This window comes from Miniopterus schreibersii, assembly GCF_964146895.1.
Source record: "Miniopterus schreibersii genome assembly, chromosome: 18".
In the NCBI taxonomy this organism is placed as follows: Eukaryota; Metazoa; Chordata; class Mammalia; order Chiroptera; family Miniopteridae; genus Miniopterus; species Miniopterus schreibersii.
In genome coordinates this window covers 38097637-38111763 of record NC_138121.1, presented here as the reverse complement: position 1 = coordinate 38111763, position 14127 = coordinate 38097637, and the positions used below count along the sequence as shown (strand labels likewise).

The 14127-nt window shown below is 54.4% G+C and overlaps 1 protein-coding gene across 4 annotated transcripts in view; it reads left to right on the top strand.

Moving 5' to 3' along the window:
- The window catches only part of GPT2 (glutamic--pyruvic transaminase 2), a 23460-nt gene extending 9333 nt beyond the window's left edge, over positions 1-14127 (top strand). For all 4 annotated transcript variants that reach the window (XM_081118047.1, XM_081118045.1, XM_081118046.1 and 1 more), the window contains exons 4-12: positions 58-166; positions 2154-2287; positions 2834-3077; positions 5275-5354; positions 6348-6484; positions 7749-7923; positions 9329-9484; positions 10375-10487; positions 11627-14127. In XM_081118047.1, the coding sequence (XP_080974173.1) occupies positions 58-166; positions 2154-2287; positions 2834-3077; positions 5275-5354; positions 6348-6484; positions 7749-7923; positions 9329-9484; positions 10375-10487; positions 11627-11717 (1239 nt within the window). In that variant the 3' untranslated portion in view covers positions 11718-14127. The remainder of the gene's footprint in view (positions 1-57; positions 167-2153; positions 2288-2833; positions 3078-5274; positions 5355-6347; positions 6485-7748; positions 7924-9328; positions 9485-10374; positions 10488-11626) is intronic.

Genomic DNA, 14127 nt, shown 5'->3' with positions numbered 1-14127 from the left:
CCTGGTGCTCTGGGTTGGGGGATACCAGGAGCCCAGTCTGCGCCTCTGTCCCCCCAGGTGATGGCACTCTGCACCTACCCAAACCTCCTGGACAGCCCCAGCTTTCCAGAAGATGCTAAGAAGCGAGCCCGACGGATCCTACAGGCCTGTGGTGGGAACAGCCTGGGTGAGGCCCGACCTGCCAGGTCCTGGAGGGCGGGAAACAAACGTGTTCTGGGCCTGGGCCGACCAGGGGTGTGGGTGGGAGTGAGTGGGGGGTGGGGGATACCGGGCATGCAGAGCAATGCAAAACAGTGGTCCTCATCTCATTTGGCTGTTAGCCTCCTGTTTGCTGAGCCAGTGGGGTAAATGCCACCTTTTGGTGGATTGGGAGACTGTAAGCACAGTGCCTGCCTTGGCTGGATTTGGGTTTGCCCTGGGAGCCGGCCTGGACACAGCCCTCTGTCAGCAGACGGTGTAACCAGTGCCCGGCCTCAGCAACAGGAGGCAGAGTGGAAGCTCGGTGCCCAGCTCTGTCCATCGTTCTTGTCTCTCTGCAGCCCCAGCATGTCCCCGCATGGCCTGGGAGCTGGCAGTCCCTTCGGGAACCATAGTGCTGCCACATGCCTCTGGCCCCATTTTGGTGGCTTCTGTGGTTCTGACCCTGCCACCCACCCTCCCACTTCATTGTGTTCCTATCGCCAGCCTGCGGTCCTCTTTGCTGGGAGCCCAGCCCAGCGCCTGCCTCCCCAGAGCTTCGCCCCTGTGGATGTGAAAATGACATTCTCTCTCCCTCCTGCGGAGATGGTTTCCACCTCCGGGCCTCTGCTCTTGGTTCTCACCTCCTGTTTGGTTTTCTCTTTATTTTCCCTCCATTCCTTGCCCAGCGCCTACACAGGGGATCCTGCTTCCCTCGCCCAGAGAAAACATATTTGCTCTTAGAGCTTTTTTAGGACACGCGCCTGAATGTTCCGGAAAGTGGGACAGGGATTCTTGTGGCTTGCTCAGCAGGGGCTCGGCCACCCTTGCCTTTCCGTCATCTCCCTGCCTCTGCCCTCCTCCTTTTTACTCTGCCCCTTTATCAAGAACCCCATCCTCACCTTCCTGGCTGTGGTCACCCACCAGCCCTGTGTCCTGAGTAGCACCCTCTCAGGGGGTGGGGGTGGGACCCAGCAGGGGGACAGGTGCCCTAGCTGAGATACACAGGAGAAACAGGCAGTGGTCCATCCCTGCCCTCCAGGAACTTGTCAGCATGGGGAGCGGCAGGGCTTCATGTGTACAAAGTGAACTAACTGCGGGATTAATGGCCAGGAGAGAGGCTGGGATAGCCAATGTCTTCAGGACAGACCTGGAGAGAGACAAGATGCAAGCTTTGGGGATTGGTGTGGTTTGGAGTGTGACAAGATCTAAATGCAAAGGCTGGAAGATCTAGCCTGCAGGAGTGGCCGGTGGGCGAGGGCCTGGGAATTCAGGGAGGCGGGTGAGCCGGAGGCAGGAAGACAGCTCCTTTTTGCTGTTTTACAGTTGATGCCCCCACACCGAGTGGTCACCATTCCTCCAACATCCAGCGTTGCAAACTGACTTTGCCTGTTTTTGCATGTTGTATAAATGTTGGTCTGGATTTTAATCCTAAATGGCAGCCTGAGGGTAATGTTGACATGGGTAGGGGGTCATGCCCAGCAGCCCCAAGGACCTGTGCTTGGTTTTGGTCAGGGCTGCGGACTGACTTCTGGGGTGGACAGGTGGTGCCACTTTGGGTTGACCCATTCTCCAGTTTGGTGGACCTTGTGTAGGCACCAGTGATAAAACAAAGCAATCCCTGCTATCATGATTTATACTGTCATAGGATGCATGTAAATCCCAGGGGGCAGGTGACACAGGTATGGGCACCATTTAACTGGTTAGAAGCCAAGACCTAGAATAATGCTCGACATAGTCGCTTGCCAATGAATATTGGATGAATGAGTGGATGGCTGGGTGGGTGGGTGGATCAGTGGGTGGATGGATGGATGGGTGGGTTAAACAGTTTGCCACGTTTCCAGAGCTTAGAGTAGTGGGAGTCCAGCCCTACTGAGACATCCCCAACCCCCCTCCTCTATTAATTTCATGTACAGATATCACTGACTAGAGCAGGACAATCAGCCTCTGGTCACTGTCTGCTTGCTGTCTCACAGGGTCTTATAGTGCCAGCCAGGGTGTTAACTGCATCCGCGAAGATGTGGCTGCCTACATCACCCGGAGAGACGGCGGCGTGCCTGCAGACCCAGACAACATTTACCTGACCACTGGAGCGAGCGACGGCATTTCAGTACGTGTGAGGGGGCCCATTGCTAGCCGGTGTTCACCCACATGAAGGGCAGCCTTGCACGTTAGGGCCAAGCATGTGAGCTGGCTGGCCAGGCGACAGGCCTGGGAGGTGGGTGGGCCGCTCTGGCCCCTGCTCTCTTCCCCACCCTGGGAGCCTGCTGTCCTTCCCTCGGTTTAGTCTTCAGAAGCTCGGGTGTGCTGCAGCCTCGGTTTCCCGCAGAGTGCACAGCAGCAGATCCAGCTGGGAGGCTCCGTGGGGCCCGCGGGGGTGCCTGTGTTTCTGGCCACGCTGGCCTTTCTCTCACTCAGCATGTCCTGTGCGCCTCCTCTACCAGGCATGGTGCTGGGAACATGAAAGCATTTTATCTTGTTTATTCCTCAGAGCAGACCTCATTTTAGATGAGGAAAGACAGTGAGACTCAGGGATGTTAAGTAGCTCACACGGGGCTGCATTGGGGGCTGGCAGTGGGGTGGCCAGGGGTCTGCTGGCAGCCCCAAGGGCTAGGGCACAGTGGTGGCCCTGGAAGATGTGACTTCTCCTTTGCAGACGATCCTGAAGATCCTGGTTTCCGGGGGCGGCAAGTCGCGGACGGGGGTGATGATCCCCATCCCCCAGTACCCCCTCTACTCCGCAGTTATCTCTGAGCTCGATGCTGTCCAGGTGAACTATTACCTGGACGAGGAGAACTGCTGGGCCCTGAATGTGAATGAGCTCCGGAGGGCCCTGCGGGAGGCCAAAGAGCACTGTGACCCCAAGGTGCTGTGTATCATCAACCCCGGGAACCCCACAGGTCTGTGCTCACTTCCTCGCCAGTGTCCTGGGGGCAGAGCAGGGGGCGGATGCATTGCACATCAGGGCGCGGATGCTTTGCACATCGGGGCGCGGATGCGTTGCACATCGTGGCGCTAAAGTTAAGAAATGATGGGAAGCCCTCTTTCCTCCTGGTTTCCCAATCCAATTCCAGATTCACTAGCTAACGTAAAAGCCCTACAGTGTGCTGCAGGCCGCCTCGGGGGTGAGCCAGCGCTGGCCTTCTTCTGGGCAGGGTTGGGTTATTTGTTAGGCCAGTGTTTGCTCCTGTCCTTGCACTTGTAGTCTCCTCCTTGAGGTTACTCTCACTATTCATCGCAGGCCTCGCCTTGTTTTTCTGGACCAGTTCCCAGAATGCCGGTGTGTGTTTTGTTTCTTAGCATTTCCGTGGACCTGGAGGCCTGGAAAGGAAATGCTATATTTTAAGAAACAAAAATACTAAAACTGTTTCCAGAAGCTGAAAATCACTCCTAATTTTTTTTTTTTTTTTTTTTAAATATATCTTTATTGATTTCAGAGAGAGGAAAGGAGAGGGAGAGAGAGAGATAGAAACATCAATGATGGGAGAGTCATTGATCAGCTGCAGCCTGCAACCGGGGCATGTGCCCTGACCCGGAATCGAACCCCGATCTCCTGGATCCCAGGTCTACGCTCAACCACTGAGCCACACCCGGCTGGGCGCATATTTTTCTTTAAAAAAAAGTAAATAAACACAGTCCTGTGTGTTTTGGTCTTTCTGGGCTGCCGGCTTCCTAGGCCCTGATGCTGTTTGGATGCTGTTTGGATGCCGAGAACAAGGGCCCCTCTCTCCTTTGTTGAGATAAATTGGGTCAGGGCCAGAAACGCGCTGGAGTTGGTTGTGGAATCTGCTTCTTGGGAACATCAAATGTGCTCCTCTCAGCTGGAAGTGCCACTCGAATTCTGGAGCACAGACTGTGGGCAGCTGGCTGTGAAGGGTGTATTTGCACCAGCCCCTGGGGGGAGGGATGACGATTCTAACCAGGCAGCCGAGAAAAGGACCAGGAGTCAGCTACTCCTTTCTGGTTGTATATTAGAATCACAAAGGGAGCCTTTTAGAAATGCCCAGGCCAGGCCGCACCCCAGAAAAGGGGGGGGCAGCTGTGTCAAAGAACAAGCCACTGTTCCCACTCCCAGATACTCTGATGTGATCGGCTGGGGTGGGCTTGAGAATTTGCATTTCTAACAAGCTCCCAACTGAGGCTGCTGGTCCCTCCCTTGGAGTATAAAATCCTGCATCTTAGGAAATTCTCTGCTCACAGTTATGTTAGAGGGGCGGTCATTTCCTGGCCAGGTATTTACATAAATAACTTTTTTTATTACAACAGGAAAGAGTCTTTTCTGTTTTAGGAAAGGGTTCTTGTGAGTGTATGTTAACATAAGCAGGTTTTATAAAGTGTAACTTTATGAGCAGGCGGGAGTTTGTTTTCTCTCTGGGGTCTGAATGTGTGAAATGGGGCATGGAAAATAGAAATCCACCTGTAGCACCCAAGGCTGCTGCACCCCAGAATCCCAGAACCCTGGGGTTCCTTCACAGGAAGCCTGGTGGGCACTTTCTTGGCAAGACACAAGTTGGTCCCTTAGCAAAAGAATTGCTTCGTTGTGTAGATAGTTCAAAGCCAAAATACAAGCTGAATCACACCCTGTGTTTATAAGATACAGCTATATACTTTTTCAGACATAGTCTTGATATTCTTTTTTTAATTTATTTTTTAATTAGTCAATTTAATTAATTTTTGTTCAAAATATTACAGATATCCCTTTTTCTCCCCATTGACCCATTCTACCCTGCCCCACTCCCCTCCCCAGTCCCTCTCCAAACCATTGTTTGTGTCCTTGGGTTATGCATATATGCATATAAGTTCTTAGTCTTGATATTCTTGCATAGACAAGAATAAGGTATTTTTATTTGTAACAAAAAGGTAACATACTCAACATACTGCTTTGCATCAGATACATATATATATACACAAATAATATATGTGCATATATACACAAACATACTATATATACCCCATCGGGCACAGCCACGAGGGAATGTGGTCCCTTACGGTCACCAGGGAGCACAGGACACCTGAGTCATTGTGGGTGCGGTTCTTACTTGGGGACAACTTAAACAGCAGTGCAACCTATATTCTGGTTCTGTTGTGTGTTGTCAGGCCAGGTGCAAAGCAGGAAGTGCATAGAAGATGTGATCCACTTCGCGTGGGAGGAGAAGCTCTTTCTCCTGGCCGATGAGGTGAGAGCACAGCGGCCGCGCCCTGGGAATGGGTGGGGCTGAGCGCTCTCCTCTGGGGGCAGGTCCGGGCCTGGCTGAACTTCCTGGGTGCTGGAGGAGAGAACCTACCCGAGGGGAGGATGCTCAGTGTCACCACCTCAGACTGTGACCTAAATCATCCGTACACTGGTTTGAACTCTTGGTTATAACTTCCAGAAATCTAACCCAAACCACTTAAACTTAAAATAAATAAATAAGGTGTTGGGCTTACAGGTGTGGGCAGATCTAGGGACTGAAACCACATCTCGAACCGGATTATCTCTTGTTCCGTCCTGGTGTGTTGGCCCCACACGCAGGCCTGCTGACGTCCAGCCTAGAAAGAGCATTTCTTCCTGTGGTTCCAGCAAAAGTGTCAGGATTGAGCCTCACGGGCGGCGTGGGGCACACCCCCATTGCTGAACCACTCGCCGAGGTCCCGAGGTGGAGGGGCGAGGTGACCAGCCTCCGCCCTGTCCTCGCACCCCTCCTGGCGAGGGCAGGCAGGGGCTTCCCCGCGGCGTGGCCGGTGGGCTCGCTGCCGCGACGCTGAGTCCCAGGGTAGGAGAGAACAAAGCAGGCGTGGGAGCTGCTCGTGCTCATGGTCTAGTGGGGCGGACGGTGGGAGTGACAGAGAGACAGACAGGTCCAACCTGGGCAGGGGTTAAGAGCCGAGGGAGCCCATGGCCAGCTCCTCTTGCAGAGAGGCCAGGACAGGCTCGGGCCCTGCCCTCGTCGCTGAACCCGAGCAGCACCTGCTCGGGCAGAGAGCGTCCCCCTATCGTCACTGGTTACATGACATAGAAAGGTCAGGGACTGGGTGGGGGTGTGTGTGAGAAATCAGTCTGTGACCAGGCCTCTCCTTCTGGAAGCTTCCTCGGGCACGTTCTGCTCGTCCCCAGAAGCAGCATTAGAGCCTGGGCTTCTCCACGTGTTCCCTGGATGCGGGTTGAGCCTGAGCGCCTGTCCCCTCCGCAGGTGTACCAGGACAACGTGTACTCTCCGGACTGCAGGTTCCACTCCTTTAAGAAGGTGCTTTCCGAGATGGGGCCCGAGTATTCCAGCAATGTGGAACTCGCCTCCTTCCACTCCACCTCCAAGGGCTACATGGGCGAGTACGTGGGCTCCACCTCCTCCTGCTGCCTCCGGCTGCCTGGTCCCCTTGGCCAACCCCCGGGACAGCGAGGGCCCCCCTTAGCATGGCCTTTGCTCATCTGAGAAGCCAGACAGGCCGCACCTTCTCGGGGAGCCCAGTGGTGTGAGGGCAGGCTGGTGCAGGGGCTCATCTGAAATCGGGCCAAGCTTGTGGACAGGTGAAAATGAAAACCTGAGCTGTCAGAGTCTGTCTTTTCACCTCGGAAAGTCCAGTCGAGGGATCAGAGGGGAACCTGTCTTTGCCAGTGATTCTAAGCGTTTTATTGATGGTGTCGCCACACCCAGTGCTGAGGCTGAGGGTGTGGGGTGCAGAGAGGAGGCTGAGCCCAGGTTCCTGCCTCGGGTACCTGCATTGGTGCAGTCATTAGTCTGGACCTTGTCAGTCACAGTCCTGAGAAGGAGGCACAGTTCCAGAAAGTACCACTGATGGAGCTCATTTGGTTCTGAAAGGTGTTTTTTTAACTCGTTTATTTCAGCTTATTTGCATATGATTCGACTCTATCAGTCTGGGTTCCTTTAGTGATAAGTAACAAACTCATATCAGTAAAAAGTTCAGGAGTAAAGTTGAACCAGGGCCTAAGGATGTCAGTGGGACTCTGTCCCTGCTCCCTTCCTTTGTCTCACTTGCTTTTTCCGCTCTGCTCTCCTTTGGGTTGACTTTGCTTTCAGGCAGCAAAAACTTGTAGCAAAAGTTCTCAGGCTGATGCTCCCATGAATGATCTGCCCGCCTCTGGTGCTCGGGGTGCCAGGCCTGAATCTGTGCCCCTTTGGAGTGAGGCTAGTGTATTAGTTGGGCTCAGCTGCTACAACAAGGAGTCCCCAAAATACAGAGATACAAACAAGATGAAAGTGTGTGTCTCTGCGACTTAACAGTCCCAGGTAGGGGGAAAGTCCAAGGCAGGCTGTGCTCCACGAGGGCATTCAAGAACGGGCTGGTGGGCCGATCCTGCCCTCCCAGCATGTGGTGTTCATCTCTGGCTCTGAGGCTGCTGCTCCAGCGTCTCCATTTCTCAGGAAGTAAAATGAAAGAGAAAGGAGAAAGCATGCTTCTTCCATGTAAGGAAGTCCTGTGGAATTTGCACAGATCACCTCTGGTCACCTTCCATTGGCAAAAACTCAACCACACCTGGCCGCTCAGTGTTGGGCATGGGGATAGCTGCAGAAGCTTCTGGCTGACCGGATTGCACTTAGTCAAGGTCTTCTGCCCCCTCTCCAACCCTCTAGGTGTGGCTACAGGGGAGGCTACATGGAGGTCATCAACCTGCACCCTGAGATCAAAGGTCAGCTGGTGAAGCTGCTCTCAGTACGTCTGTGCCCACCAGTGTCTGGGCAGGCCGCCATGGACATTGTGGTGAACCCCCCGGTGCCCGGAGAGGAGTCCTTCGAGCAGTTCATCAGGGTGAGTCTGCACCCCTGCCCCAGCCAGGGTCACAGGTACTTAGGGTGTGTTCAGGGGCATGATGCCTGCCTCTCTCCAGATGGCCTTCAGGAGGTGCGCGTGGTTCCTCTGGGTGCCCCCAGAGGGGAAGTCTGAGGATGCAGCTGGGAGGATTGTGCCTGCAAGGGGATGTGGCGACCCCTGGATGGGCACCCAGAGAGAAGGGCTGTGTGTCCTGAGAACACCCAGGGATTCTGTTACTAAACTACCAGGGGAGAGGATTGATTCCAGGCCACGGCCTGCCTCTGGCCTAATCAGAGGTCCTCAGCGCTCAGAGCAATCCAGTCAGACCATTTCAATCGCAAGTGACAAACTCCAGCACTGATCAGTTTAAACAAAAAGGGAACTCATGGGCCATGTAACCAAGAAGTCAGTTCCCAGCTGTTCCAGGCTCACATTTTTTTTTTTAATTGTGAGAAAATACACAGGACATTAAATTTATCATTTCAGCAATTTTTAACTGAACACTTTACTGAACATTCAGAATGTTGAGCAACCATCACCATCATCATCTCCAGAGCCCTTTCATTCCAAACTGAAAGTCTGCCCATTAAACAGAACTCCCCATGGCCTCTCCCCTTAGTCCCTGGAAACCTCTATTGTACTTTCTGCCTCTATGGTTGACGACTGTCAGTACCTCAGAGGAGTGGAATCATATAGTGTTTGTCCTTTGTCGCTGGTTTATTTCTCTTAGCGTGTGTCTGCAAGGTTCATCCCTGTTGTAACATGCATCAGAATTTGCTTCCTTATCACAGCTGAGTAATAACCCACTGTGTGGATGGGCCGCGCCTGTTTGTCCACTCACCGGCAGGCACACCCTTTCTCCTCCTTCCAACAGTACTTGTACAAGTCCTGGGCTGACTCTGTGCAGCTTTGGACACGTCAACTCTGAGCCAGTCCCCGGGTCATAGGCCTTATGCATATCACATGGATTAAGAATGGGGAGGGGTGGCCCCCAAAAGTGAAGTGTGGGCCATCTCCTAGAACCATGTTCTAGAATGTTCCATCCAGGGCCAAGACGGTTCAGGCTGCAGGGCAGGGGCTGGTTCATGTTTTCGGGAATGACATCCCGGTGTGAGAACAGAGCTCATGACACAGGCTAGCTGGGACCTACCTGTGGCCTGGAACTCCCTGTCCCCAAGTGGCCCCGCACCCCAGGGCATGTGGTAGCCCCAGGGCTGAGTGTGGAGAAAATTCCAGCAGCGGGCCATGGGTTTCATCCGCCTCCCGGGCTGGCTGTGCTCACGCACACTCAAGCCCGCCTTCGCATTTGCACCCGTCCAGGCTTCGAAGGGACCGTTTCCAGTGGCTGCAGCCGAGCCATGAGACCAGAGATGCTGACCCTGTGCCTTTTCTGTCCTGTCAGGAGAAAGAATCTGTCCTGAGTAATCTGGCCAAAAAAGCTAAGCTGACAGAAGACCTGTTTAACCAAGTCCCAGGAATTCACTGCAACCCCTTGCAGGGGGCCATGTATGCCTTTCCTCGGATCTTCATTCCCCCCAAAGCCGTGGAGGCAGCTCAGGTTGGGGCGCCGGGTGGGGTCTGCTCTCTAATGGGCTCACTGGGGACTGCAGGGCTGGGGTCTGCTTCTTGCCTGCGGGCTCTGAACTTTGTGGGCCCTTGGGGTAAAGGTGACAGGCCCCAAGGCCCACCCCTGCATGCTGTGCTGAGGGGCACTGTGAGGGTGGCCCCAGGCCAGTGATGCTGATGCTGGTGCCCTGCCTTGGAGGCAGGTGCCCAGGTGAGATACAATGCCTTCAAAGCTGACCATAGACTAGGGGGGCAACGAGAGCCATGTCTAGTCCCCTCTGCCCGGCCACTGTGCCCTAGAGCTTCACCTCTCAAACGTGGGGTTCAGGAGGTCCAGAGGGTCCAAGATTCCGTGTTTCTAACAATTTCTCAGGTGATGCCACAGACCCTACTTTGAGAATCAAGTACTTCTGTGTGTTGTCCTCACCACCCCCCGACCTCCTCCAGCGCCTTGTTAAACATTCAGAGTCTGAATCCGAATCCTGTGTTGGGGCCCAGGAGCCCACTTAGCAGGGGCCCCAGGTTGTGCAAACCAAGGAGTGGGAAGCACTGTCAACAATGCCCGCAGCAGCGTGCTCTCTCCACGCCCCCAGGTGCAGGCCTCAGGGCCCCAGGCACAGGTTTCCGCGGCTTGGTGGGGAGGAGGCCACTGGCAGTGCTTGTTGAGCTACTACCTTGGAGGGGCGGGTAAAAGGAGATGGACTGGCCCTCCCTGAGGTCCTTGCTCCCTGCATCAGCTACGGCAGCGTCCAATGTCCGAGGCCCACGTAGGAGGGGTGGAGGGGAAGGGAGGGCCTTGTTACCTTCCACTGCTTGCTTGGGTTCTCGGTGGCGTGCTGGTGCGAAGCTGGGCGTGAACTGCGTCCTGCCGTGTTCCCACAGGCCCACAGCATGGCCCCCGACATGTTCTACTGCATGAAGCTCCTGGAGGAGACGGGCATCTGTGTCGTGCCTGGCAGCGGCTTTGGGCAGAGGGAAGGCACCTACCACTTCAGGTACGACCTCTCGGCATGGGGGCTGCTCCCGGGCTTGTCTCAGGAACCTGGGCTTCTGAGCGTAGAGCACAGTCTGGCTTCGGTGACTGAGATGTGTGCAGCCCTGGCCTCCCCTGGGTTGTCCCTCACCGCACCTTCATACTGGACTGCAGAGCCAGGCTGAAACCCTCTGCCAGGGTCATCTGGGCCGTCTGGCCCCCTCTGCTGCTCCATCCATCACATACCATCTGCAATGTTCCTGGTGGTGTGCTTCCTTCCCGTCTCCGTTCACCCCCACGACAGCCGCAGCCGGCATCTGGGGCTCAGCAGCGCGTCTGCTGCCCCACAAGCCTGCTGAGGTTCTGCATCCGAAACACAGGAGCCAGCTGCGCCTGCCTGGTGGGAACTCGGGGCGAGCGCGCTGGGGCCACTCCCCGGGGCTCCCCATGGAGGCCGGATCTGTCCAGGACAGCACCTTCTCCATGCAGGGCCCTCTCCAATGTCCCTTGTGCAGACACTAAAAAAAGAAATGTCATGAGCTTAGTTAGCACCTGGAGCCAAGTCTTGACTCGGTCAAGGTCGTGGGCAGCGTGCCCCAGTGGACAAACACGGCGGATGGCCATTCAGTCCTCGTGCTGGGCTCCCCTCGGCAGTTCGGGGTCTTCCAGAAAGCTGCTTTTGGGGCTGGGATCGTGTTGACAGTACTGGAGGACTTAGGAGTTCCTTCAGAGGGACGACTGTGACTGGAGGTTCCAGTGCAAGACCCCAGTGGAGATTTAAAAGGCTCGTCGAGCAGGAGTTCGGCCTCTGTCTGTAGGAAACACGGAGAGCCGTGCTCCGAGGTTCTGCACACCCACCAGCGTGCAGGCCACCCGCCCTGACGGCGAGGGCCTCGGCCTAAATGCTGCCGCTGGCTTACTGCTTTGGTTCCCGTGTTCCTTGGGTAAACAGTGTGTGAGTGGGGGTTGACAAGTGCCGGGTGCTGTGGCAGCTGCTGTCAGGCTGGAGCGGTGGCCGCGGTCAGGCAGGTCCGTCCGCCCCCCCCAGCTGGCCCTCTCCCCCTCCCCATGACTGCAGGGGCCACTGAGCTGCGGGGTTCACGCCTCTCCCCCTTTCCAGAGTGACTGTGTCCAGGCTGACACTGTTCTCTTTCCTGACAGAATGACCATCCTCCCTCCGGTGGAGAAGCTGAAGACGGTCCTACAGAAGGTGAAGGACTTTCACATCCAGTTCCTGCAGAAGTTCGCATGAGGCCTCCTGGGGCCCCAGCGGGAGACGGGTCCCCACCTTCCTGATGCCCCAGACTGCACCCGCCTCCCCCAGTGACTCTGCCTCAGGCCTCACAAGGGCCACTGGTCACGTTCATTGTCATCTGCCCCAGGAGACTTCTTTCTTTGTGCCTTGATGTTGGGAGCACTTCTCTTCTGAGCCAATGTGAACTGGGGATATCTCAAGCCCTGTGTGTTTTTTTTTGATGCAACCAAAGTAGAGGGGACTGGGCCAGGCTGTGTGGCGGTGCTCTCGGGATCTGCTGCTGCTGCTCTTGGAAGGTTCATCTGGAGGTTAGAACGACACGGTTGTGTTGGGTGAGATCCTGCACATCTGGAGAAACAAGATGTTGGGAAATGCACGGCTTGCCCATGGAGAGGACTGGAAGTCCCCAATCACCACGTGATCTGTGAAATAAAACCCTTGGTGCAGAAACCTAGCCCTCCCAGCAGGAGAGCCCGGAGTCCACTGCAGGCTCAGAGGGGGCCCCCCCTCCTGGCCCGGAGGGCGACAGCTTGTCTCATCCCGATGGTCAGGGCAGGAGCACATGGGTCACACAGGATACCAAGCTGGTGGTGGGCACTGAGGGATACGGCCAATGTTTTCCTGTGTCCTGCAGGGGATGAGTGGGTGTGAGCCAAGCTCCCAGTTGACCTAGGTAATGAGCACTCTGTGCACACACGAGGGCTTCCGGGGTGACCGGTCCCCTCGCATGGTTAGGCTGGGACAGAAGGTACAGCCCAGAGGGATTCTGCCTGGTGGGGGTTGTAGCCATCCTGCTTTTCCCCAACTGTGGTTCTCTCAAGGGCTCGATTGATTCTGTACACACACCGCCCTCTGCTGGTGACAGGGACAATGAAACACTGAAAACGTTCTAATGACTGAGGGGCCTCCTCAAGGACTTGACAGTCACCCCTGTCCCCATAGTGTCTGTTGAGTCATTTCAAACTGCATTTGATCCATTTCCTACCCATTAATTGGCCAAAGTGCCTGGTAGCTCGGCTGCTGTGGAGAGTACATGCTATCGATTTGGAGTGTCTAAAAGTGTTTCAACTTAATGCAAAGTGTTTTGCCTCCACACTTGCTGCAGGCTCCCCTCCAGACTACAGACAGGTGTCCTGTAGCATCAGTCACCTCTCCAGGCTTGGGGTGTCCTCCCCCTAGCGTGCAGCTTTCCTGGCTTAGCAAACCTGACTGGGCCCCACCTACACTCCCAGAAAGTGGGAGCTATGGGCAGGAACAGCCTCCCCAGGGGGCAGTTAGGGAACCCTAGGCCAGCTCAGGAGTCTGGGGACCCAGCAAGTCCCAAAATAAAATGGAAGGAGCTGGAAAGAGAAATACAAAGAGTGAGTTTTGAAAACAGCCTCCCTGGCTCCAATTTCCGTGCAGGGGATGCAATAGCAAACTGCCAACTGTCCCTACCTGCCGGCGTCACAGTCCCTATGAAGAAGGCAGCCACAGCCTTGAGTAACAAAGGGAATATTTGGGAACTTTTCTCTCCTTAAAAAAATGGAGATGTTGCACTTGGGCTTGTTGAATGGTACATAAACCAGGGTGCATCCCAGAGCTGTGAGATATCTGGCGGAAAGGTTAAATAGTATAGGCTAGTCTATTTTTTATATTTTTGTAACAATTGCTTTTTTCATGGGTGGAGGGTGGGCTAGTATTTGTAGTCTTAACAAGTCCAGTAGTTTTTTTATAAATCTCTTTGGATTATAAATAATCCCTAAGATCTTTGCAATGTTTACATGGTTTTTAAAAAGATGCCATATACACTTGGTTTGCTTTTAAAACAAATGAATAGAAACATAATAAGGAATGCTGGGGTTAGGAGGCTAACTTTAGACAGGAGCACTGATTGCCATAGATTTCCTTTTCTGCAGATTCTATTCTGGTGCCTTGTTTGGGCACCACTGGAGGAGGAAGCCATTTGTCGTTTGGGGTCACACTGTAAATCTACACCTGTGAGGTTTTCTGTCCATTTAGATCTGCACGTGGCGGATGCTGGGCTCACCCTGGGTGGTCCGTCACCTCGCACCTGGAGGCTGGGCTGAGTGTCCCAAAGTGCTGATTTGCAGGAAGAGCGGACAGGCCTGCCTGTCCCATTTTCTAGTCGATTCTCTTAGGTGTCTCCTGAGCAAGGTACTTAATGACGACAGCTCTCCTGGAAATTTCTAAATAAAACACGTTGAAATGGTCACTGGGCTTCCCTTTCCCTGTAGTTCAGGTTTCAGTCAAGCAGACTCACTGTACGTCTTTACTCTGTGTAACGTATTTCTAGTACAATGACCGTTTTCCCCAAATACTGCGGCGATGGATGTATAGAGGTTTGTTATATTACTGGACTTTTGTGGATATTTTCCTAATGAAAACATTTCTAAACTCCCACAAA